Source organism: Pygocentrus nattereri, chromosome 14, assembly GCF_015220715.1.
Source record: "Pygocentrus nattereri isolate fPygNat1 chromosome 14, fPygNat1.pri, whole genome shotgun sequence".
NCBI lineage: Eukaryota > Metazoa > Chordata > Actinopteri > Characiformes > Serrasalmidae > Pygocentrus > Pygocentrus nattereri.
The window spans coordinates 36,499,733-36,524,255 of NC_051224.1; the positions used below are offsets into that span (position 1 = coordinate 36,499,733).

General features: G+C 38.1%; 4 gene segments (V, D, J or C); all 4 read left to right on the forward strand.

Moving 5' to 3' along the window:
- The first annotated feature begins 2,432 nt into the window (after positions 1-2,432).
- Positions 2,433-3,089, forward strand: LOC108414185. The segment is given in 2 exon segments: positions 2,433-2,501; positions 2,697-3,089. Coding segments are annotated over 2 exon segments (405 nt in total).
- An 11,457-nt stretch (positions 3,090-14,546) lies between these two features.
- Positions 14,547-15,081, forward strand: LOC108416938. The segment is given in 2 exon segments: positions 14,547-14,673; positions 14,765-15,081. Coding segments are annotated over 2 exon segments (363 nt in total).
- Positions 15,082-16,289: 1,208 nt separating this feature from the next.
- Positions 16,290-16,766, forward strand: LOC108414182. The segment is given in 2 exon segments: positions 16,290-16,361; positions 16,450-16,766. Coding segments are annotated over 2 exon segments (363 nt in total).
- A 6,043-nt stretch (positions 16,767-22,809) lies between these two features.
- LOC119265131 lies at positions 22,810-23,260 on the forward strand. The segment is given in 2 exon segments: positions 22,810-22,863; positions 22,944-23,260. Coding segments are annotated over 2 exon segments (363 nt in total).
- Positions 23,261-24,523: the final 1,263 nt, after the last annotated feature.

Consider the following 24,523-nt stretch of genomic DNA (forward strand, 5'->3'; position numbering starts at 1 on the left):
TGGGCAAATATTCACCAACATGCTTTTTTATCATAAGCATCATAAATATGCATGTAAATAGTAGAGATAACAGTGAAAGAATAACAGTGAAGGGATTATGCTGCAAATATTTAAATATATGATTAAAAAACGTATAGGAGTTAATAGGATTAGTCCACTCTGTTGTCTTTAGCGTGAATGAAGGTCAGCTGGGCTCTTTAGCATACAGCCATAATACAACCATACCTCAAAGTGTACTTGCAAGCTCCGTAGTGCTGAATACATTATGGATTGGTTAAATCACAATATATCTGTGCAAAGGAGAAAAACATTTAATCAGCCCAAATTTAAAACCAGCCATGTTTAATTATCACAGTTTCAAGAGACATTTGCCACTGAAGGCAGCATAAAAAACAGAGCTACACTTAATGAGATATGATAAAACTAGAGCTGATGTGATGGTAAATTCTCTATACTGCACTCTTTACCCTGCAATAAGCAATAGAACTGCCATATTTAGGAATCATTTTATTTTTAAAATATTTAATACATGCTGTGCTCAGCCGACGTCACACAGTTTATCACTGAACTGGAGTATCCAGGCAGCTAGGCTCGGGTTTATATTATAATATTATATATTATATTATAATATTTATATCATATTATCAGGTTTAATAATGGAAATTTGCCATTTTGCTGCATAATTTTGCCCAATCTGGGTGCAGCACACTATGCCCAGCAGAGCAGCACCACTTGGGACAGTGGGGGTGAAGTGCCTTGCCCAAGGGCACAACCAGGTATACTTAGTCAATCGTGGGATTTGAGTCCGCAACCCTCCGGGTGATCGCTCACGTCTCCGTCCACCCACTTATCCCAGGTGCTTTATTAATTAATCGAAAATGTCTTCCAAACACTAGACGTCAACAGTGACCCAAATCTTTTCTGTACATCTCTCACAACTTACTCAAACCACATCCAGCTCGTCATCACGGTCATAGTTTTAATTTTGCTAGAATATATTAGGATATTCAAATTTTAATGTTGTAGTGACCCTCCATCACAACTCGATGACTGACATTTTAGTTCCATCCATGACATCATGATGCAAATCCAGTGTGTTGTGGCTCCATCCAGTACTTATGTGCTGCTGAGCTGAGTGGAGCAGTAGAGACTCATCAACACTCACCATGAAGATCACGCTCTCCTTATTACTGATACTACTCAGCTTCAGCAGTGAGTTCCTGACTGATAATCTGAGTCTCTGTGTCACAGCATTAGTTGGTTAATTTTAATAAGAAAATGTTTTGCTTCTTTCAGCAGGTGTGAAATGTCAAAGCATGGAATCTTTACAAACTGCAGTTCAGAAGAAACCTGGAGAAACTCTGAGTCTCTCCTGTAGAGGATCTGGATTCACTTTTAGCAGCTACAACATGCACTGGATCAGACAACAGGCTGGAAAACCGCTGGAGTGGATGGGACGTGTCTGGAGCAGTGGAACTGGCAATGACTACTCAAAATCTTTTCAAGGCCGAATTGAAATCACCAGAGACAATTCCAACAGCATGGTGTACCTGAAACTGTCTGGTGTGACAGTCGAGGACTCAGCTGTGTATTACTGTGCAAGAGAGATTCACAGTGATAAATATCTGTGGAAACACTGTACAAAAACATGCAGCTGCTTTTCAGCTTACTGGTTGTTAAATAATCCATGTTTTAGGCATAAAAACATCCTGACTTTCATTTTATACTCACAGCATAGTTTAACTAAGGCTTAATGTTTCTCATCTTACTGTATTTGTTCTTGTGTTGATGTAAAAACTCCACATCATATGGAATTTGAATCCTGAAGCAGATGCAGAGAAGTTCATATGTCACAACATTACTATTACATTATTATTCACATGTAATATAAAAATCTGCCCTTTTTAATGCTACTTTGATGTATAAGGACATTTCCAAGCACACACTGCATGCTGGTAGTTTGAGGCCTGTAACGTACTTGTACGAGAACACAAACGCTTCATGCTCTGCCGGCAGAGTTTCACTCGTTGTTCAGTTCTAAAAACAACTGAACAAGCAGCAATGCAGCAAACAATTAATGCAATGAATACAACTCCACAATTATTATCAGATATGCATAAGTGATATCCAGATATTTACATGTTCTCTAATTCTACAACTGTTTTCCCACACCAGACAGTGACTCAAGCATCTCTGACTAAAATGCATCATAAACGACAATTTAATCAAATGAAATAGAAATAAAGCAGACATTAAATTATGAATATTTTCATGAGCGTAAGTCCACTGGAATGTGTATGAACTTTGTGTTGTAGTGACCCTCCACCACAACACTGTGACTGACATTTTATTTCCATCCATGGCATCATGATGCAAATCCAGTGTGTTGTGGCTCCATCCAGTACTTATGTGCTTCTGAGCTGAGTGGAGCAGTAGAGCCTCATCAACACTCACCATGAAGATCACGCTCTCCTTATTACTGATACTACTCAGCTTCAATGGTGAGTTCCTGACTGAAAAACTGTTTAAACTGTGTGTCACAGCATTAATATATTATTAATAAGTAAATATTTGACTTGTTTACTACTGATACTACTCAGCTTCAGCGGTGAGTTCCTGAATGTTTCATTCAATCTTAATGTTCATGTAATGAAAATGTTATTATTTATAATCACATATTTTGCTTGTTTCTACAGGTGGGAAATGTCAAAGTGTGGAATCTTTACAAACTGCAGTTCAGCTAAAACCTGGAGAAACTCTGAGTCTCTCCTGTAGAGGATCTGGATTCACTTTTAGCAGCTATGACATGCACTGGATCAGACAACAGGCTGGAAAACCACTCGAATGGATAGCAGAAGTTGGGAGTAGTGGAAGTAACAAGGCGAAATCTTTTGATGGACGTGCTGAATTTACAAAAGACGATTCCAACCGCATGGTGTACCTGAAACTGTCTGGTGTGACAGTCGAGGACTCAGCTGTGTATTACTGTGCAAGTGAGACACACAGTGAAGAACATGGGTGGAAAGACTGTACAAAAACATGTCCAGAGCTTTAGCTTCAGCAGGTGGTAAAGAAAGTTAGGCAGAATGACTATGGGGGGCAGTAGAGGACAAGAAATTAAGTGCAGAATGACCAGTGCCAAAAGAATTACAAGCTCCATTGTGTTGAGATTCAGGACCAACAACGTTTTCATACTAAAAGTTCAGATCAGGTTTTTTTTTTTTGTTAATCAGCATTTTGTCAACATATGTAAAATTCAGAAAATAAAAGAATATTTTATTATATAAAAGAGTTCAGATCAGTCTGAAACAGAATTGTCTGAGCTGGCTTTAGACACATGACTGAAGTCTTCTCTGTTCTACTAATGCTTTAATTAAAAAAAAAAAAAACACCTCGAAATGCAAAGTTATTCATGTGATATTATAAAATAGATTCCAGTTCTCAAATCGTATTGGCTGAGCTGAGTTTGACACTGTTGCAATATAACTGATGAATGCACACCTACATCCACATCACAGGAACTGAGTTCTGCATTAAATCACCATATTTTGCTTGTATTCACCATCAAGTATATGAATAAATGAAATGAGAGCTTTATGAACTGAATTTGGCTAGAACCAGGCTAATCAACTAGCTAACAGGCTAATGGCTCCTCTGTTGAGGTCATAGGCATCGAATGAAAAAAAAAAACAACGTAATTTGACCAGAGGTGACCAAACGGAGTTTCTGAATAATATGATTGTACTGTGGTTTATGTTCACGTCTTGTTCTCTGTATTACTGTGTTGAATACTGGAAAGTAGAAGTAAAGTTTTCAGTGAAAACGTCCATAATCACAGATGAGCTTTCAAAAAGTATTAAAAGTCCATTAACATGAACTAAACCAACTGCAGGAATATGCTTGATGTAGCTGCCTCCACGCTACATTTAGCCCTGAGAACTGAGTACATGGAGGATTTGAATTCAAGTAATAAACCATGTTTTCAAAGAGTGACAGTTCTGGCCTGCAGGCATTCAGACTCGCGCTCACGCACTCTGATTAAACAGAGCTGCTTTTGTTGAAATAAACATGGGTGTCCTGAAAAATGACTGCCTTGCTTAGTACAGTCTTAACTTGCAATTGTGGACACAGCGGTGAGCTGTGTTTACTGACGACAGCCTATCACAGAGCCCATGTGGCGATATCCATCACAGATACATACAGTGCTGTGTGAGGGATTGAAGGTCAAGATCTTTCAGTTGTGGTTTTTGGCCTTAAAATTTCTCCAGATTTTTATATGATGCCTTTTAAGTTGCTGTGCTCTGTAGAGGATGAAACACCTAAAATCCCTGCAATCTCTCTTTGAGGAATGTTGCTCATAAACCGTTGGATTTTTCACTGATATATTTTTGGCAAAGTGGTGATGAGTCCCCCGAAAATACCCTAATGAAAGACCTCCACGCCTGCCCTCACTAAAGTGTGCGCACACCTCTGCACACAGAACATAAAGAGAAGATCTGAGAAAACATCTGCTTATGACATCATGATGCAAATCCAGTGTGTTGTGGCTCCATCCAGTACTTATGTGCTGCTGAGCTGAGTGGAGCAGTAGAGGCTCATCAACACTCACCATGAAGATCACGCTCTCCTTACTACTGATACTACTCAGCTTCAGCAGTGAGTTCCTGACTGAAAGTTTGATTCTGTTTTTTTCTGTACAGTATTACAGCATTAAGACATAACTAACAAACATTTTATTTGTTTCAGCAGGTGTGAAATGTGAAAGTATGGAATCATTACAAACTGTAGTTCAGCTAAAACCTGGAGAAACTCTGAGTCTCTCCTGTAGAGGATCTGGATTTACTTTTAGCAGCTACAACATGCACTGGATCAGACAACAGGCTGGAAAACCGCTGGAGTGGATGGGATGGACAGCTGGTAGCTACGCAAAACCTTTTCAAGGAAGAACTGAAATCACCAGAGACAATTCCAACAGCATGGTGTCTCTGAAACTGTCTGGTGTGACAGTCGAGGACTCAGCTGTGTATTACTGTGCAAGAGACACACAGTGAGAAATATCTGTGGAAACACTGTACAAAAACATGGAGCTGCTGTTATTTTCAGGAAGGGATGCTACTTTGACTTTGAGTTTCAGAACTTTTGCAAAGTGAAGGATGATGTTCTTTTTAATCAGTGAGACATAGACTCCATTCATTCATTGATCTCACTGATAAAAAATAATTTTCCACCATCACTAAGCACCAATCATCAGTTCTTTGTTTATCTATGGGGTGCCTCAGGGTTCAGTTCTGAGCTGACTTATATTTATAGTATACATGTTATTACTTGGCCAAATCATTCATAACCTTGATATAAGGTTTCATTGCTGTATTGGTTATATCCAAATGTATGCTTGATTGCACATATATAAGTAAGCAAGTAAATAAATAAACAAATAAATAAAACCCAAATGGACCAAGACCCAAATGCTAATGGTTTTTACTGATGGTTTTGTCTTGAATTGACCTGAATTAAAGACTGCAGAGAATTTTTAGTCTCCCATTAAATACAAGCTAACTTGGTGTTTTTTTGTCAACAGGTTGAAGCCATAATTTCTGCTTGGAACTATATTAACTCTTTTTTCTGAATTTGTGAACTACCTGACATTTAGAAAGCACATGTTTTTTTTTTCTAATGCATTATATAAATAGTTCAGTATAGTTTCAGAAGCACAGCTTGACTGGCATTAAATGATTTATGGAAACTTTGTATTCATGCAACAAAATAGATATAACAACATGTGTGAAATGTCTAAGTACATGCTTAAAAATGATGGTTCTTCATGATTTTTCTAGTAAAGAACATGGTTTTATATAGAACCTTGAACACTCACAGAATCTTTTACATGATTAAAGTATGCTTTGTATAGTGAAAGGTTCTTCAGATTGATGGTGCTATATAGAACCCTTTTCAAAAGGGTTCTTTATAGCACCAAAAAGGGTTCTTTGACTGTGTCCGACTTGACATAATAAGAATAGAAGAATAATACAACCCCTGGCAAAAATTATGGAATCACCACGCGTGGAGGAAGATCTTTCAACTGTTTAATTTTGTAGAAAAAAGTTAATCACATGCCACAAAACTTTTTTTTTTCAAAATTCCAACTTTCTGGCATTAAGAAAACAATTATAAAAGAAATAAAATATAATTTTGTAGTCAGTCACAATTGTGTTTTTAGATTGAGTAGAGGAAAGAAATATGGAATCATCCAATTTTGAGGAAAATGTTATGGAATCATGAGGAAAACACGGCACCATTAGAACTTTGTTGCACCACCTCTGGCTTTTTTAACAGCTTGAATTCTCTGAGGCACGAAGTTAACTAATGACAAACAGTATTCTTCATCAATCCGTCTCCTACTGGCTGTTATTGCTGTTGCCAGATTGAGGAGCCATGATTCATTCACTTTGTGCAACAGCTCTCCAAGGGGTGAGCTCTCTTTTTTAACTGTAGACTGATTAGCAGCTTTAATCTGATGCAGGTGTTTGTTTTAGAACTGCAAATTACAGAGCGATTCTATAATACTGTCCTCAGAATTTTGTGATTCCAAAATTTTTCCTCTACTTGATCTACAAACACAATTGTGAGTGACTACAACAATTATATTTCTTTCTTTTTTTATTGTTTTCTTAATGCCAGAAGGTTGGAATTTTGAAATAATAATAATAAAAAAAGACCTGAGGTTTTCAGCGTTACTTGCTTGTCAGTTTTGGTAAAATCATAAGCATCATAGTAAATTAGCTTTTAAAATGATTAAGAATACATTAACATGAGGCCTACTGCCGTGTTTAGTACGGAGACTACCCACATGGAGACCCCAATATCCATAACGTCATGATGCAAATCCGGTGTGTTGTGGCTCCATCCAGTACTTATGTGCTGCTGAGCTGAGTGGAGCAGTAGAGTCTCATCAACACTCACCATGAAGATCACACTCTCCTTATTACTGATACTACTCAGCTTCAGCCGTGAGTTCCTGAATGACTGATTTAAACTTTATCTTCATGTAATTAATTTTTTTAAATGATAACATGTTTAACTTTCCTTCAGCAGGTATGAAATGTCAAAGTATGGAATCATTAGAGACTGCAGAGACTGGATCAGACAACAGGCTGGAAAACCGCTGGAGCGGATGGCCCGTGTTTCAGGTGGTGGAGGCAGCAAAAGCTACCCAGCTTCATTTCAAGGCCGAACTGAAATCACCAGAGACAATTCCAACAGCATGGTGTCTCTGAAACTGTCTGGTGTGACAGTCGAGGACTCAGCTGTGTATTACTGTGCAAGAAGCTCACAGTGATAAATATCTGTGGAAACACTGTACAAAAACATGCAGCCGCTGTTAGACAGGTATTTTTGTGAGGCCATGTTATTCTGAGTTTCAGCAGGTGGTGATGAAAGTAAAGTAGAAGGACTCCAGGAGGCAGCAGAGGACAAGAAATGGAGTGCAGAGTAAACAGTGGCCAAATTTGCTGTATTGTGTTAGGGTCCATTAACAGCAATTCATCAGACCAATTTCTTTTAAATGTTTAAAAAATCTTGCATCATCAATATTTGGTCAATATATTTGGTCAATTGTGAATTAAATGCTGATTTCATCACTCTAAGAAAAAAAATCCAAACTTTGGATCACTACTTGAGAAGATATTGAAAAATGTTGCAGTGGAGAGAACAATGCTGCAGAATTCCTCTTTAATAAAACTGTAAAAAATGTCTACAGACACAATCTGAACATCTTAAATTGGCTAGATTCAGGATAAAAAGCTTTACATCCAAAACAAAAGGAAAACGTGGTATTACTATTATATTATAGTAATATATTATAACTATAATAGTAATATAATATATTATATCTACTATAATAGTAATACGTGGTATTACTATTATAGTAGAAAAGAGATTAATTACAGTATTTTACACTAGTCTACATGAATTACACTCCTTTCTGTGCTCTGTTTAATGTATAAGGCTTGTATATTATATTATTTGTTTTACAAGCTGAAACACACAATTAGTATAATTATTAAAAATGAAAGAAGCAAAGAAAAATACTTCATTATAATGTAAAAATACGCATTTCCTGAAGAAAAGAAGAACGATTAGGCAGCTTTTAAAAAATCTCTGGTATGTCTGGGGCATTTCTAGAAAGTTGCCATATTGTTCCAGGTAGTTGCCGGGGAGGCTGCTATAGTGTTCCAGTTGATTATCAGTGGTCGTTAGAAAATTCCAGGTTGCTACAGTGTTTTGACCTGGATGCTCTGATATTGCAGAAGGTAGCAAAGGTGGGGGTATGTAGTTGCTATGGTAACTCAGGATGTTTATAAGAGGTTGATATGATTTTCTATGTGGTTGCTAAAGAGTTCCACGATGGTTACTAGGGAATCCCTGGTAGTTGCTAGGGTGTTGCAGTCTGGTTACTATAGAAGCCCTGGTGTTTGTTAGGGTGTAGCTGAGGTGTTTTAGGTGGTTACTAGAAGCTTGCCACTTGGTTTCTATAGTAATTTTTGTGGTTGTTGTTTCTAGTTGCCATAGATCTCCAGAGCGAACATTCTGGAGTTGGTTCAGTATCGATATCTCAAAAATTGCAGGAACAATTTGCAGATGAAAACTCCAGCAGAAAAAGAAGAAGAATTTAAATCAGAATACATTAACATGAGGCCTAGTGCTATGTTTAGTACGGAGACTACCCACATGGAGACCCCAATATCCATGACGTCATGATGCAAATCCGGTGTGTTGTGGCTCCATCCAGTACTTATGAGCTGCTGAGCTGAGTGGAGCAGTAGAGTCTCATCAACACTCACCATGAAGATCACACTCTCCTTATTACTGATACTACTCAGCTTCAGTGGTGAGTTCCTGACCGATCTTATTTTTATATTCCATGGTTTTGTAATTGAAACACAATGAATAATGAGATATTTAACTCATTTCTACAGGTGTGAAATGTCAAAGTATGGAATCATTAGAAACTGCAGTTCAGCTAAAACCTGGAGAAACTCTGAGTCTCTCCTGTAGAGGATCTGGATTCACTTTTAGCAGCTATGACATGCACTGGATCAGACAACAGGCTGGAAAACCGCTCGAATGGATAGCAGAAGTTTGGAGCAGTGGAAGTAACAAGGCGAAATCTCTTGAAGGCCGACTGGAGCTCAAAAAAGACAATTCCAACAGCATGGTGTATCTGAAACTGTCTGGTGTGACAGTCGAGGACTCAGCTGTGTATTACTGTGCAAGTGAGACACACAGTGAAGAACATGGGTGGAAAGACTGTACAAAAACATGTCCAGAGCTTTAGCTTCAGCAGGTGGTAAAGAAAGTTAGGCAGAATGACTATGGGGGGCAGTAGAGGACAAGAAATTAAGTGCAGAATGACCAGTGCCAAAAGAATTACAAACTCTGAGTATCTCCTGTAGAGGATCTGGATTAAGTTTTAGCAGCTACGACATGCACTGGATCAGACAACAGGCTGGAAAACCGCTGGAGTGGATGGGATACATTTCGAGTGGTGGAGGTACCAAATCCTATGCAGCTTCATTTCAAGGCCGAACAGAGTTCACCAGAGACAATTCCAACAGCATTGTGTATCTGAAACTGTCCGGTGTGACAGTCGAGGACTCAGCTGTGTATTACTGTGCAAGAGAAACACAGTGATGAACATCTGTGGAAACACTGTACAAAAACATGCAGCCGCTGTTAGATGCTAATTTCATGAAGGGATATTGTTCAGAGTGTGAGCTACAGCAGGTGGTGAAGACCATTAAGGGGGCAGCAGAGGACAAGAAATGAAGTGCAAAATGAGCAGCGCCAAAACTCTTACAAGCTGCATTGTGTTGACATCCAGCATGGTCAGCAATTAATCACAGCAACTTTATTTAAATATCTAATGTTTTGTTTGGTCTGCATTACGTAATACTTTGTCTACATTTTGCTATATTCTGACAGAAAGTGTGGATGTCATCATCATGTGAAAAGAATTCAAACTATATGTTGATCAGTACTTGATCGAATTTTGAATAATATTGCTGGAGAGGAAACAATGCTGCATGTTTTTCTTTAATAAAGAAGTTTAGTAAATAATTTATAATGGAAAATACTCCATTAAAATGTATAATTTCTTTATTGAATAAATAAGTTATTTTTTTATTTTACTACTAAAATAGAAATTCTGGGGTAAACAGTATTTTATACTAGTGTATTAATTACACGTCTGTCTGTTGTCCACTACACATAATCTTACTTTAGCTAAGCAGCAGTTTTATAATGAACAGGAATCAATTCTAGAAGAAAACAGTAAAATAAAACAGAGTAGCTATTTGGCTAAAATCAGTTAGCAAGTTGGTTACTCTACATTGGTTCTACATGGTTCTAATGGAAAAGTGGAAGTTTCCAGTGTTAGCATATTTGACTACGTTATTACTAGATGATTGCTATGGTGTTTCAAGTCCCTGAGAGTGGACTGGTAGGCAGTTGCTATGAAATTCTAGGTAGCTGTTAAGTGGTTGCTATAATATCGCAAGTAGTAGCAATGATGTTGATGGGTAGTTGCTTTGGTTTCTTAGAGGGTTTTCTAAACAGTTGCAAGGGTTTTGCTATGTGGTTATTATGATATTCCAGTTGGCTGCTAGCATGTAGCAAGGTGTTTACTATGGAGTCACTGGTGTTTGGTAGGGTGCTATAGGTTGGTTACTATGGTAACCCTAGTGGGTGCTAGGGTGTTGCTAGGTGGTTACTATGGTAACCCTAGTGGGTGCTAGGGTGTTGCTAGGTGGTTACTATGATATCCCTGGTGGTTGCTAGGGTGATGACAAATTTCCAGTGTTAGCATATTTGACTACATTATTACTAGATGATTGCTATGGTGTTTCAAGTCCCTGAGAGTGGACTGGTAGGCAGTTGCTATGAGCTGCTGTTAGGTGGTTATTTTCCTGAAGGGAAAGTAGAAGAACAATGCGGGCAGCAGAGGACAAGAAATAAAGGGCAGAATGAACTGCTAAAATTTCATGTATCAGCAATTCATCAGACATACATCTAACAGATACTTATAATATATGCAATTGACATCACAAGCACAGACTTAAAAAGAAGGTCTGTTTACCTGAGCAGTGTTGGTGAGGGTGATGCTCATGGTCCAGAAAGTTAGTGAAAGGAATGACAGAGATGTGGCAACATACTGAGACATTGGAACGGCAAACCCAGTCAGACTCATTCAATGCTGACTCAGCTTAATATTACCACTTATGATTTAGTTGAGACTGAAGTCAGCTTCTTATTACCCAGCTTCACATTGTAAAATTTGTCCATTGCACCTCAAAGTGTGCCCGAGTGCCTCAGTAGCCTGAGGCGCCAAAATGTATTTGAGGCTATTTAAGGTGGAATGAGAAAATTTGAACAAGAAGCCAGCAGATGAGGAGCTGACTTCAGCTTAATGTGATTTAGTCTATGAAACTATCCTACCAACAGTTCTATGTAGAGTTCTGCCTATAAATATGTTCCATGTGATGCAGTATTTCAGTAAATTCGGTCAAGATTCAACATTGGCTTGGCTTTTCAGAGGTGGTGACAGCTTCTTGACCTGAAGGGACTCAAGAGTGACGCTGAATTTGCTGTTTTTGTGGTTGGACAGATGGGTTATATTGGTAATTTGATAGCTAGCTACAGAAAATAGCCAGCTAGGTTAGTACTGTTGTGGAATTTAGTGTTAGTCTTGTAATATAATGCAATGTAAATTTGAGGTTGTTTTACCTGTATAGCTAATGTTAGCTGGCTAATTAGTAAATATTAACCAATTTACTCGTCTAATGGTGGATTTTTCACTTCAGAGTTTGTTCTTCGCTGGTTAAACTTGTAATTGTGAAGTTGTTTTAGCTGTATAGCTAACCTTAGCTGGCTAATTCGCTAACATTAGCTGAGTACTTGGCTAATGCTTCCTTTTTTACCTCAGAGCTCGTTCTCCGTTTGGGAAACCTGTAATTGTAAAGTTACTTTAGCTGTATAGCTAACAATAATCAGCTAATATTACCGAATTGGCTATTTTTTTGCTTCCTCTAATGTTAATAAAACCAGGCTAGCCTTTATTCTCAGATCATTCCCAGAGCTGCCGTCTGTCTCCCTTCATAAACACGACCAATATTAATTACACTCTGCTAATGCTGAGTAAATAGATATGTGGCTGAGTGAAGGCTTAAATGACTAATGGACACAGGCTACCCAGCTGTCATATGAACAGTAATAATGTTAGGTAGCTGATAGTTCTCTGCGGTGAAACAGACATAACCTCAGCGATATCCACGTTACAAAATGTTCTTATACGTTTCGTGCAGTTACATATTTCCATCATATTTAGCCAATTGCCCAAATGTGCTCCAAATTTGTTACTAACAAGTTATAAATTGCATTTTTGAGTGAGCCACAAACAAAATTGACATAAAACTCAACATTTGTACTAAAACAGAAAAGTGAGGGTAATTACAATATTTTCTACTAGAGTAGTAGTGAGAGATGTAGACTCAAGAGAGACCCTCTATCACAACATGATGACTGATGTTTTATTTCCATCCATGACATCATGATGCAAATCCAGTGTGTTGTGGCTCCATCCAGTACTTATGTGCTTCTGAGCTGAGTGGAGCAGTAGAGCCTCATCAACACTCACCATGAAGATCACGCTCTCCTTACTACTGATACTACTCAGCTTCAGCAGTGAGTTCCTGACTGAAAGTTTGATTCTGTTTTTTTCTGTACAGTATTACAGCATTAAGACATAACTAACAAACATTTTATTTGTTTCAGCAGGTGTGAAATGTGAAAGTATGGAATCGTTACAAACTGCAGTTCAGCTAAAACCTGGAGAAACTCTGAGTCTCTCCTGTAGAGGATCTGGATTCACTTTTAGCAGCTATGCCATGCACTGGATCAGACAACCGGCTGGAAAACCGCTGGAGTGGATTGCACAAGTTTTAACCAGTGGAGGTAGAAAGGCAAAATCTCTTGAAAGCCGAATGGAATTTAATAAAGACAATTCCAACAGCATGGTGTATCTGAAACTGTCTGGTGTGACAGTCGAGGACTCAGCTGTGTATTACTGTGCAAGAGACACACAGTGAGAAATATCTGTGGGAACCTTGTACAAAAACCTTCAGCAGGTGGCAGAGAAAGTTAAGCCAAACCACCACAGGGGGCAGCAGAAGACAAGAAATAAAGTACTGAATGAAAATGTAGATTCAGTACTGTCAGTAATTTAATAGACCAAAGTCATGGTCATATTTCGTGCTGTAGTAGCCAAAAATCTAATTTAGCCAATCTCCACTTTAACAAACATTTATGGAAATCATATATAGTAGTATAAAATGTTAATTTTACCTATTCTCTACAGAAAACACTAACTCCGATATTAATTGCTAATTACACTACTTATTATTAATTAATTACATGGTTACTTTTTTATAAAATTTATTATAACATTTTTTATAAAAATATTATAAAATTTGGCAAAAATAAAACAAAATGTAGCTTCAGCAGAGTTATAGCACATTTTGTATTTCATGTATTATTTTTTCTAATGTGCACACGCTGATTAAATAGACATTCTCCGTTAAAATGAGCAGAAAATTCTATATTTAAGTTTGTTGCCTGTAGAGGATGTGTTTACTTACTTCACTTAAAAAAAAAACAACGTAATTTGACCAGAGGTGACCAAACAGAGTTTCTGAATAATATGATTGTACTGTGGTTTTGTTCACGTCTTGTTCTCTGTATTACTGTGTTGAATAGTGGAAAGTAGAAGTAAAGTTTTAAGTGAAAACGTCCATAATCGCAGATGAGCTTTCAAAAAGTATTAAAAGTCCATTAACATGAACTAAACTAACTGCAGGAATATGCTTGATGTAGCTGCCTCCACGCTACATTTAGCCCTGAGAACTGAGTACATGGAGGATTTGAATTCAAGTAATAAACCATGTTTTCAAAGAGTGACAGTTCTGGCCTGCAGGCATTCAGACTAGCGCTCACGCACTCTGATTAAACAGAGCTGCTTTTGTTGAAATAAACATGGGTGTCCTGAAAAATGACTGCCTTGCTTAGTACAGTCTTAACTTGCAATTGTGGACACAGCGGTGAGCTGTGTTTACTGACGACAGCCTATCACAGAGCCCATGTGGCGATATCCATCACAGATACATACAGTGCTGTGTGAGGGATTGAAGGTCAAGATCTTTCAGTTGTGGTTTTTGGCCTTAAAATTTCTCCAGATTTTTATATGATGCCTTTTAAGTTGCTGTGCTCTGTAGAGGATGAAACACCTAAAATCCCTGCAATCTCTCTTTGAGGAATGTTGCTCATAAACCGTTGGATTTTTCACTGATATATTTTTGGCAAAGTGGTGATGAGTCCCCCGAAAATACCCTAATGAAAGACCTCCACGCCTGCCCTCACTAAAGTGTGCGCACACCTCTGCACACAGAACATAAAGAGAAGATCTGAGAAAACATCTGCTTATGACATCATGATGCAAATCCAGTGTGTTGTGGCTCCATCCAGTACTTATGTGCTGCTGAGCTGAGTGGAGCAGTAGAGTCTCATCAACACTCACCATGAAGATCACACTCTCCTTATTACTGATACTACTCAGCTTCAGCAGTGAGTTCCCAATTCAGTGTTTTATCCACTCTTTTGTCTGCATGTTACAGGCTATATCATTATCAATTACTTATCGTCTTGGTTCCAACAGGTGTGAAATGTCAAAATATGGAATCTTTACAAACTGCAGTTCAGCTAAAACCTGGAGAAACTCTGAGTCTCTCCTGTAGAGGATCTGGATTTACTTTTAGCAGCTATAACATGCACTGGATCAGACAACAGGCTGGAAAACCGCTGGAGTGGATGGCCCGTGTTTCAGATGGTGGAGGTAGCAAAAGCTACCCAGCTTCATTTCAAGGCCGAACTGAAATCACCAGAGACAATTCCAACAGCATGGTGTCTCTGAAACTGTCTGGTGTGACAGTCGAGGACTCAGCTGTGTATTACTGTGCAAGAAGCTCACAGTGATAAATATCTGTGGAAACACTGTACAAAAACATGCAGCCGCTGTTAGACAGGTATTTTTGTGAGGCCATGTTATTCTGAGTTTCAGCAGGTGAATTAAATGCTGATTTCATCACACAAAAAAAAAAATCCAAACTTTGGATCACTACTTGAGAAGATATTGAAAAATGTTGCAGTGGAGAGAACAATGCTGCAGAATTCCTCTTTAATAAAACTGTAAAAAATGTCTACAGACACAATCTGAACATCTTAAATTGGCTAGATTCAGGATAAAAAGCTTTACATCCAAAACAAAAGGAAAACGTGGTATTACTATTATAGTAGAAAAGAGATTAATTACAGTATTTTACACTAGTCTACATGAATTACACTCCTTTCTGTGCTCTGTTTAATGTATAAGGCTTGTATATTATATTATTTGTTTTACAAGCTGAAACACACAATTAGTATAATTATTAAAAATGAAAGAAGCAAAGAAAAATACTTCATTATAATGTAAAAATACGCATTTCCTGAAGAAAAGAAGAACGATTAGGCAGCTTTTAAAAAATCTCTGGTATGTCTGGGGCATTTCTAGAAAGTTGCCATATTGTTCCAGGTAGTTGCCGGGGAGGCTGCTATAGTGTTCCAGTTGATTATCAGTGGTTGCTAGAAAATTCCATGTTGCTACAGTGTTTTGACCTGGATGCTCTGATATTGCAGGTGGTAGCAAAGGTGGGGGTATGTAGTTGCTATGGTAACTCAGGATGTTTATAAGAGGTTGATATTGTTTTCTATGTGGTTGCTAAAGAGTTCCATGATGGTTACTAGGGAATCCCTGGTAGTTGCTAGGGTGTTGCAGTCTGGTTACTATAGAACCCCTCGTGTTTGTTAGGGTGTAGCTGAGGTGTTTCAGGTGGTTACTAGAAGCTTGCCACTTGGTTTCTATAGTAATTTTTGTGGTTGTTGTTTCTAGTTGCCATAGATCTCCAGAGCGAACATTCTGGAGTTGGTTCAGTATCGATATCTCAAAAATTGCAGGAACAATTTGCAGATGAAAACTCCAGCAGAAAAAGAAGAAGAATTTAAATCAGAATACATTAACATGAGGCCTAGTGCTATGTTTAGTACGGAGACTACCCACATGGAGACCCCAATATCCATGACGTCATGATGCAAATCCGGTGTGTTGTGGCTCCATCCAGTACTTATGTGCTGCTGAGCTGAGTGGAGCAGTAGAGTCTCATCAACACTCACCATGAAGATCACACTCTCCTTACTACTGATACTACTCAGCTTCAGTGGTGAGTTCCTGACCGATCTTGTTTTTATATTCCATGGTTTTGTAATTGAAACACAATGAATAATGAGATATTTAACTCATTTCTACAGGTGTGAAATGTGAAAGTGTGGAATCATTAGAAACTGCAGTTCAGAAAAAACCTGGAGAAACTCTGAGTCTCTCCTGTAGAGGATCTGGATTTACTTTTAGCAGCTACCACATGCACTGGATCAGACAACAGGCTGGAAAACCGCTGGAGTGGATGGGATACATTTCGACTGGTGGAGACACCAAAGGCTATGCAGCTTCATTTCAAGGCCGAACAGAGTTCACCAGACACAATTCCAACAGCATGGTGTATCTGAAACTGTCCGGTGTGACAGTCGAGGACTCAGCTGTGTATTACTGTGGAAGAGAAACACAGTGATGAACATCTGTGGAAACACTGTACAAAAACATGCAGCCGCTATTAGATGCTATTTTCATGAAGGGATATTGTTCAGAGTGTGAGCTACAGCAGGTGGTGAAGACCATTAAGGGGGCAGCAGAGGACAAGAAATGAAGTGCAGAATGAGCAGCGCCAAAACTCTTACAAGCTGCATTGTGTTGACATCCAGCATCGTCAGCAATTAATCACAGCAACTTTATTTAAATATCTAATGTTTTGTTTGGTCTGCATTGCGTAATACTTTGTCAACATTTTGCTATATTCTGGCAGAAAGTGTGGATGTCATCATCATGAGAAATTCATGTTGATCAGTACTTGATTGAATATTGAATAATATTGCTGGAGAGGAAACAATGCTGCATGTTTTTCTTTAATAAAGAAGTTTAGTAAATAATTTATAATGGAAAATACTCCATTAAAATGTATAATTTCTTTATTGAATAAATAAGTTATTTTTTTATTTTACTACTAAAATAGAAATTCTGGGGTAAACAGTATTTTATACTAGTGTATTAATTACACGTCTGTCTGTTGTCCACTACACATAATCTTACTTTAGCTAAGCAGCAGTTTTATAATGAACAGGAATCAATTCTAGAAGAAAACAGTAAAAAACAGAGTAGCTATTTGGCTAAAATCAGTTAGCAAGATGGTTACTCTACATTGGTTCTACATGGTTCTAATGGAAAAGTGGAAGTTTCCAGTGTTAGCATATTTGACTACGTTATTACTAGATGATTGCTATGGTGTTTCAAGTCCCTGAGAGTGGACTGGTAGGCAGTTGCTATGAAATTCTAGGTAGCTGCTAAGTGGTTGCTATAATATCGCAAGTAGTAGCAATGATGTTGATGGGTAGTTGCTTGGGGGTTTTCTAAACAGTTGCAAGGGTTTTGCTATGTGGTTATGATATTCCAGTTGGTTGCTAGCATGTAGCAAGGTGTTTACTATGGAGTCACTGGTGTTTGGTAGGGTGCTATAAGTTGGTTACTATGATAACCCTAGTGGGTGCTAGGGTGTTGCTAGGTGGTTACTGTGGTATCCCTGGTTGTTGCTAGGGTGTTGCACAGTGGTTACTATGATATCCCTGGTGGTTGCTAGGGTGATGCCATACGGTTGCTATGGTGTACCATTTTTGCTAAAACAATGTGGGTAGCTTATTAAGTAGTTTCTAATCAGTTGCTATGATAGTACAGGTGGCAGCCAGGGTGATGGTAGGTGGTTGCTATGGCATCTCAGGTGTTTGCTAGGTGGTTGCTAGGGTGCCGCTAAAAGACTGTGCCATGTCCAGGTGAGTGCTAATGCCATGTTCACACACAAAGAAAAATATTTACATTCTTGAGAGGAGTAAAAAGCAAAAATTCACCATAGTGACTCTGCTGACTGACCGGTCAACTTCCGTCAGTCATGTAAACAACACGGCTTTGCTTCAGCTATTTGTGTGGTTTTGCAGTCATACTCAGCTGATCCTCTTCCGTACTCCATTACAGTGTTTTAAATCATTAGCCCTGCCCTTAACTGGTCCTGGACTAAATCACTGTTATAAGACACTTCTTTACAGAAGTTAGCTGAGTTAAACATTATACAATCAAATCACTGTCACAGTTCTGTATATGGCCATATACTATTCCTATTTTCACTAGGAATTATAATCCAGCTAGCTTTAATCTTATTCCCTTTCTCTCTACGGGTTCACTCGAGAACAGCCAGTTACATGCAATGTGTCTAACGAAGAACCACTTGGGATGTGCACAATTCATACCGAACATAAAGTGCAATATTTGGGAGTAAAAGCCACTCACAAAGTGCACTACATAGGGAGCAGTGAGCCAATTGAGATTTAGCCTTAGGATTTTGCGAGGTCTGATCTTTTAGATGTGTAATACTGTACATTAATGGGCTGTTTCTGTTGTAATTTCACCACTTTCCCCACGTTTTATGTTAAAGTTAGTTAAACATTGCACCTAAAGAAACTTGTATCCATTAAATGGTTTTCTTTAACTCAGAAACATGAAATGACCATTGGAGGTATCTGCTCTTGCTAAAAAACTAGAAACAAAAGTTTAATTTTGTAAGTTACATGTATTTTGCTGAGTTATTTTTACTTACCCAACTGCAGTTTGATTGATATTCCCTGGAATGCATAATACAAATACATGATTTCTGAAAATTCATTCAAATAAATATATCTGTTTTTGCTCTTCACTTAATGAACATCTCTTTAGCTTCTCAGGAGTCTGTGGCACCAAAAACAGCCCTGTTTATATGTATTTGCAACATTTACTGATTTATTTCTTGGCTGTCTTTTCCTAGACCTAGACACAGGCAGACACAATATAAATCATCACATTTAAGCACGAAAATCTCTAGCTCCTGTTACCTATGGTGTGCCTCAAGGTTCAATTCTTGGTCCCATCCTATTTATAAAGTATGTTACCTTTTTGCAAGATCATACATAGAGGTCGTTTCAACCTTCACTGCTATGCTGATGAAGTCCAAATATGTACGTAAATAGTAGTTTGACTATATTTTGCCCGACCTGAGACAATGACATCAAGCAACCCTGAATTAAATGTCATTAAACAATAGTAAAACTGAAGGTCTGTTGGTAGCCACTGATTCTGTGCTATCCTTAAATCTTCTTCTTCTTTCGGCTGTTCCCTTTAGGGGTCGCCACAGTGGATCATCTGCCTCCATCTTGCCCTATCCAGTGCCTCCTCTACTTTTACACCAACCATCTCCATGTCCACCTTCACTACATCCATAAACCTTCTCTGACGTCTACCTCTTCTCCTTCTACCTGGCAGCTCCATCTCCAACATTCTTTGCCCAATATATCCACTATTCCTCCTCAACACATGTCCAAACCATCTCAACCTGGCCTCTCTGGCTTTATGCTCCACCTTCACTGTCCCTCTGATCTGCTCATTTCTAATCTTGTCCATCCTTAAATAAGTGTCTATTATTCCCATCAATTTATGCATTGTTCTAATGTTACATTATGCAAGAAATTGGCTGTTTTAATTGACTCCTGCTATGGGACTGTATGTAGAGTCCCAGACAAATAACCCTGTATACATGAATCATAATGCAAATGAGATGTGTCCCTGCAGTACTTATGTGCTGCTGAGCTGAGTGGAGCAGTAGAGTCTCATCAACACTCACCATGAAGATCACGCTCTCCTTACTACTGATACTACTCAGCTTCAGCAGTGAGTTCCCGATTCAGTGTTTTATCCAACCTTTCGCCTGTTTGTTACAGGCTATATCATTAACAATTACTTATCTTCTCGGTTCCAACAGGTATTAAATGTCAAAGTATGGAATCATTAGAAACTGCAGTTCAGCTAAAACCTGGAGAAACTCTGAGTCTCTCCTGTAGAGGATCTGGATTTAACTTTGGATGTTGCAGCATGCACTGGATCAGACAAGAGGCTGGAAAACCGCTGGAGTGGATGGGACGTGTTTCCAGCAGTGGGGGCACCAAAAACTATGCAAAATCTTTTGAAGGCAGAACTGAAATCACCAGAGACAATTCTAAAAGTATGGCCTATCTGAAACTGTCTGGTGTGACAGTCGAGGACTCAGCTGTGTATTACTGTGCAAAACAAGCACAGTGACAAATATCTGTGGAAACACTGTACAAAAACATGCAGCTGCTGTTCGACGGCTTGTTCAGCTAAGAAGTTTCAAAGTCTAAATCATCCCATTCAATTTTTTTTACTCAAAACTATTGAAATACAGGTCTCATGTTCTGAGTAAAATACAGATTTTACTGTTTTTGCACTATTATGTTACTATACTTACAATATGAGCATTACCAAAATAAATAACTGCAGAAATAATAGACAAAATAGAATATACTGTAAATACTGAAGTAAATGACTAAAATGATTATAAAGAAGGTAAGAGGTTTAGTGCTGTCGGTGGTGTTTAGCTTGTATGAAGAAGTGTACAAAGGAAACTCGTGTTCTTCAGAGATACATTTTACAGATGAAGACACTGATGAAAACTACAGGGGGCAGTAGAGGATCAGAAATGAGGTTCAACATGAAAAGGCTCCAACACTTTGTCAAGTGAATATCATGTGAAATGTAACTCTGCACTAGTGGTGTTATTAAGACCTAATGGGCTCCAGTGCAAATCTAATTAATGGGCCTCTCCACTAAACAAAAACCACTTTCAATTAATTAAAAATGACAATGTAATTTGCCTGTTTATTTGTTACCGTTATGTCTCCAATGAGTTGATACTCTCAAGCTGTGACGCTCCACCCACTAGGACCTAATGTACTTAGTTTGCAATATAACACTGGAATAAATACAAATAAACAAAAGTGCAGTACATATGATGTGTTGTTTGGTAGTAAAGTTATTTATAATGTACATGCTTAAAAAAGATGGATCTTCCAGGATTATTCAAAAAAGAAAATGCATCTGTGCAATACCATGAACACGTGAAGAAACCTTTCATTGTTTAATCCCTGGAAGCCTAAAATTTTTAGGGTCTTTTTAGGGTCAATTACAATTGCAAAAATGAAGTCTTTACACGTGACAGTTACACATGCCATGTGTTGTTATTTTCAGGAGAGCCTGGGCTACTCAGATATGCCACTGATTGACATGTAAATGTTAATAGAAATTTTATATCTTTGTGAATTTGTGTCATTTCTGATCTGAATTTTGTAATTTTTTTAATTATAGATTTTGAAAACAAGTGCATTTCAGAAATTGCTAGTCTTGAGTGTCTATGATGGTGATTCATTCTATTGTTTATTATGAGTAAAAATAAAAAATATATTATTGACTTTCTGTCCTCTTGCATTCATACAGAATTACAAATTGAGTTTCATATTTAACATCAGATATTTTTATAAACTGAAAGCCCTCTGTTTGTAATATGAAGGCTAAAAGCTGAGATGTAATAGAACAGTAGAGAGTGGGTTGGGGTGATTTTGGGGCTGGATCTCTGGTTGATAGGTGGTCACAGGTGGATAAAATGACTCTAAATGGTGAGGCCAGAGTCTGATGAGTGATCTGATGTGTGAATCAGTGTGACTGCCCACCCTGCCCCACCTTTTACTAAGGTCATATCAGGTTAACAGGCAATGAGTATAAAACAAATTAAAGCAGTAAAACATCACACAGATGCCTCAACAACTAAATACTATATACATTTTTCAATATTTAGTGTCTCCACCATTTGCTTCCATGCTTTTCAGGAGACTGGCTTTCAGTTTTTCAAACTAATTTGCAGGAATATTTTCCCACACGTCTTAGATGTTGGTTGCATTTTCTGCTTCTTGTGATCCAAGTAATCCCAAAGTAATCCCAAAGTAATCCCAAAGTAATCCCCCAGTCAAATCAAATCACATTTACACAGGTGCTACCTGACGTATACACATCCTTTCAGATCCATAATGTTGAGCTATTTTCTCACAGTGGAAGGTTGGATGTTTTCAGATCTGAAGCAGTTTGATGTATCTGATAGAGCTTTGGTGGTCTGGCAAGTCTTCAATGCTTGTTAGGAGTCCCATTTTCTCTGTAACTTTTTGTAATTTTTTCTCCAGTTTTTAAACTTCTGTTTTCTTATTTTCATTAGACTATCCTCTTTGTTGTGTAAGTGGGTTATCTCATATGTAATCTCATCAGATTAATTTCTCCTGGACAATGAATAACTTGAATTTCATGGATATTTGACTGGACGTTAAGGGTGGGCTATCTCTTTCCACAGTCCTGAAGCTACATCAGACATACTTGTTCTTTAAGCACATTATTGGTTGATCAAAATCACAGCATATAGGCACAATGGAAAAAAGCCTGTTATACAACCCAACAATTATTATTCTACAACTCATTAATCATTATTTCCAAGAGACATATGACCAAAATGCCAGCATAAACAACATGACGACACACAGAATATGAGCAGAAGATATGAAAAAAATGATGCAAATCCAGTGTGTTGTGGCTCCATCCAGTACTTATGTGCTGCTGAGCTGAGTGGAGCAGTAGAGTCTCATCAACGCTCACCATGAAGATCACGCTCTCATTATTACTGATACTACTCAGCTTCAGCAGTGAGTTCCTATTCATTTCAAACTTAATGTTTACATAATTTAAATATAATTAATAACAAATTCTTCAAAATATTCAACAGGTGTGAAATGTGAAAGTATGGAATCATTAGAAACTGGAGTTCAGCTAAAACCTGGAGAAACTCTGAGTCTCTCCTGCAGAGGATCTGGATTTACTTTTAGCAGCTACGACATGAACTGGATCATACAACAGGCTGGAAAACCGCTGGAGTGGATTGGATACATTTCCAACCTTGCATACAGCACAAACTATGCGAAATCTTATCAAGGCCGAGCTGAAATCACCAGAGACAATTCTAAAAGTATGGCCTATCTGAAACTGTCTGGTGTGACAGTCGAGGACTCAGCTGTGTATTACTGTGCAAGAGACACACAGTGATGAACATCTGTGGAAGCACTGTACAAAAAGAGAGAGCATCTTTAACAACAAAGCAAAAGTCAATATAGTCACTATCCTCTCCTCAGCTTGTCTCATCTCTTCACACCACTGTTTAAATACAGGCATGTTTTTCTGTTATTTTCTGCACTGATTCTTATGAGCAAGTAGTTTAAGGTGTAGTTGTAGTGTTAGCCTGTACAATTTGAGAGCCCAACTGTCATTTGACATGAGCACATTTGGAATGGATTAATTGACAACATGTTTACCAAAATATGCTTTTATATATGAGCATTACAGAGACTTATCCGTAGGATCCGACCCTTCCTTACCCGAGAGGCTGCCCAGGTGCTAGTGCAGTCTCTTGTCATCTCAAGGCTTGACTACTGCAACTCGCTCTTGGCTGGTCTTCCCATGCAGGCCATCAAGCCTCTGCAACTCATCCAGAATGTGGCAGCATGGCTCGTCTTCAATCTGCCCACGTTCAGCCACGTCAGAGGCTCTTGCCATCTTCAAACGCAGACTGAAGACACATCTCTTTACACAGCACTTAAATGAGTATTGAATTATAAGTTGCTCTTATACTTTATTGTATTGCACTGTGTATTGTAGTTTATTGTATTGTATCGTATTGTATTGCATTGCATTGCATTGAATGGCACAGAGTTCTGTGCTCAACTCTGCTCCTTTTCTCTGGGTATCTACAGTGATTTTTGTTTCTAGCAGTATCTGAGTTATTGGTAACTAGCAAAGATACTTTCTGTAGACAGACAAAGCACCTCTTGTAAGTCACTCTGGATAAGAGCATCTGCTGAATGTACTGCAAAAACTACCATAAATAATTAAAATGGCTAAATAAGAGTTTAGAATATATAGTATATAATGTATGAAGAGCACAAATGTCACTTGTCATTTAGTGATTTACTTTTTTTAGGCTTTTTTAGGCCAAGATGATTAAAAAAAAAAAAACCCAGGGGACAGTTGAGGACAAAAATGTTCAAAATGCAATACATAAACAGCCCACACTTTTCCATGTCATTAAAGAAATGATCAAATCTAATTTACACAATTTTCCCACTTCGTCCAGACATCGTCAATCAGTCAAAACATGATTGGTGTCTAATTTTCGCTGCTTTACTTTAGCGCTAGGACTGAAGAGTGAATGTTGCTAATAAACAGTAGAAATCAATAGTCACCCAAATCATTTCTATGAATACATCCTTAGAAAAATTCTCAAAGCACTCAAACTGCCTCCCCCATCTTCAT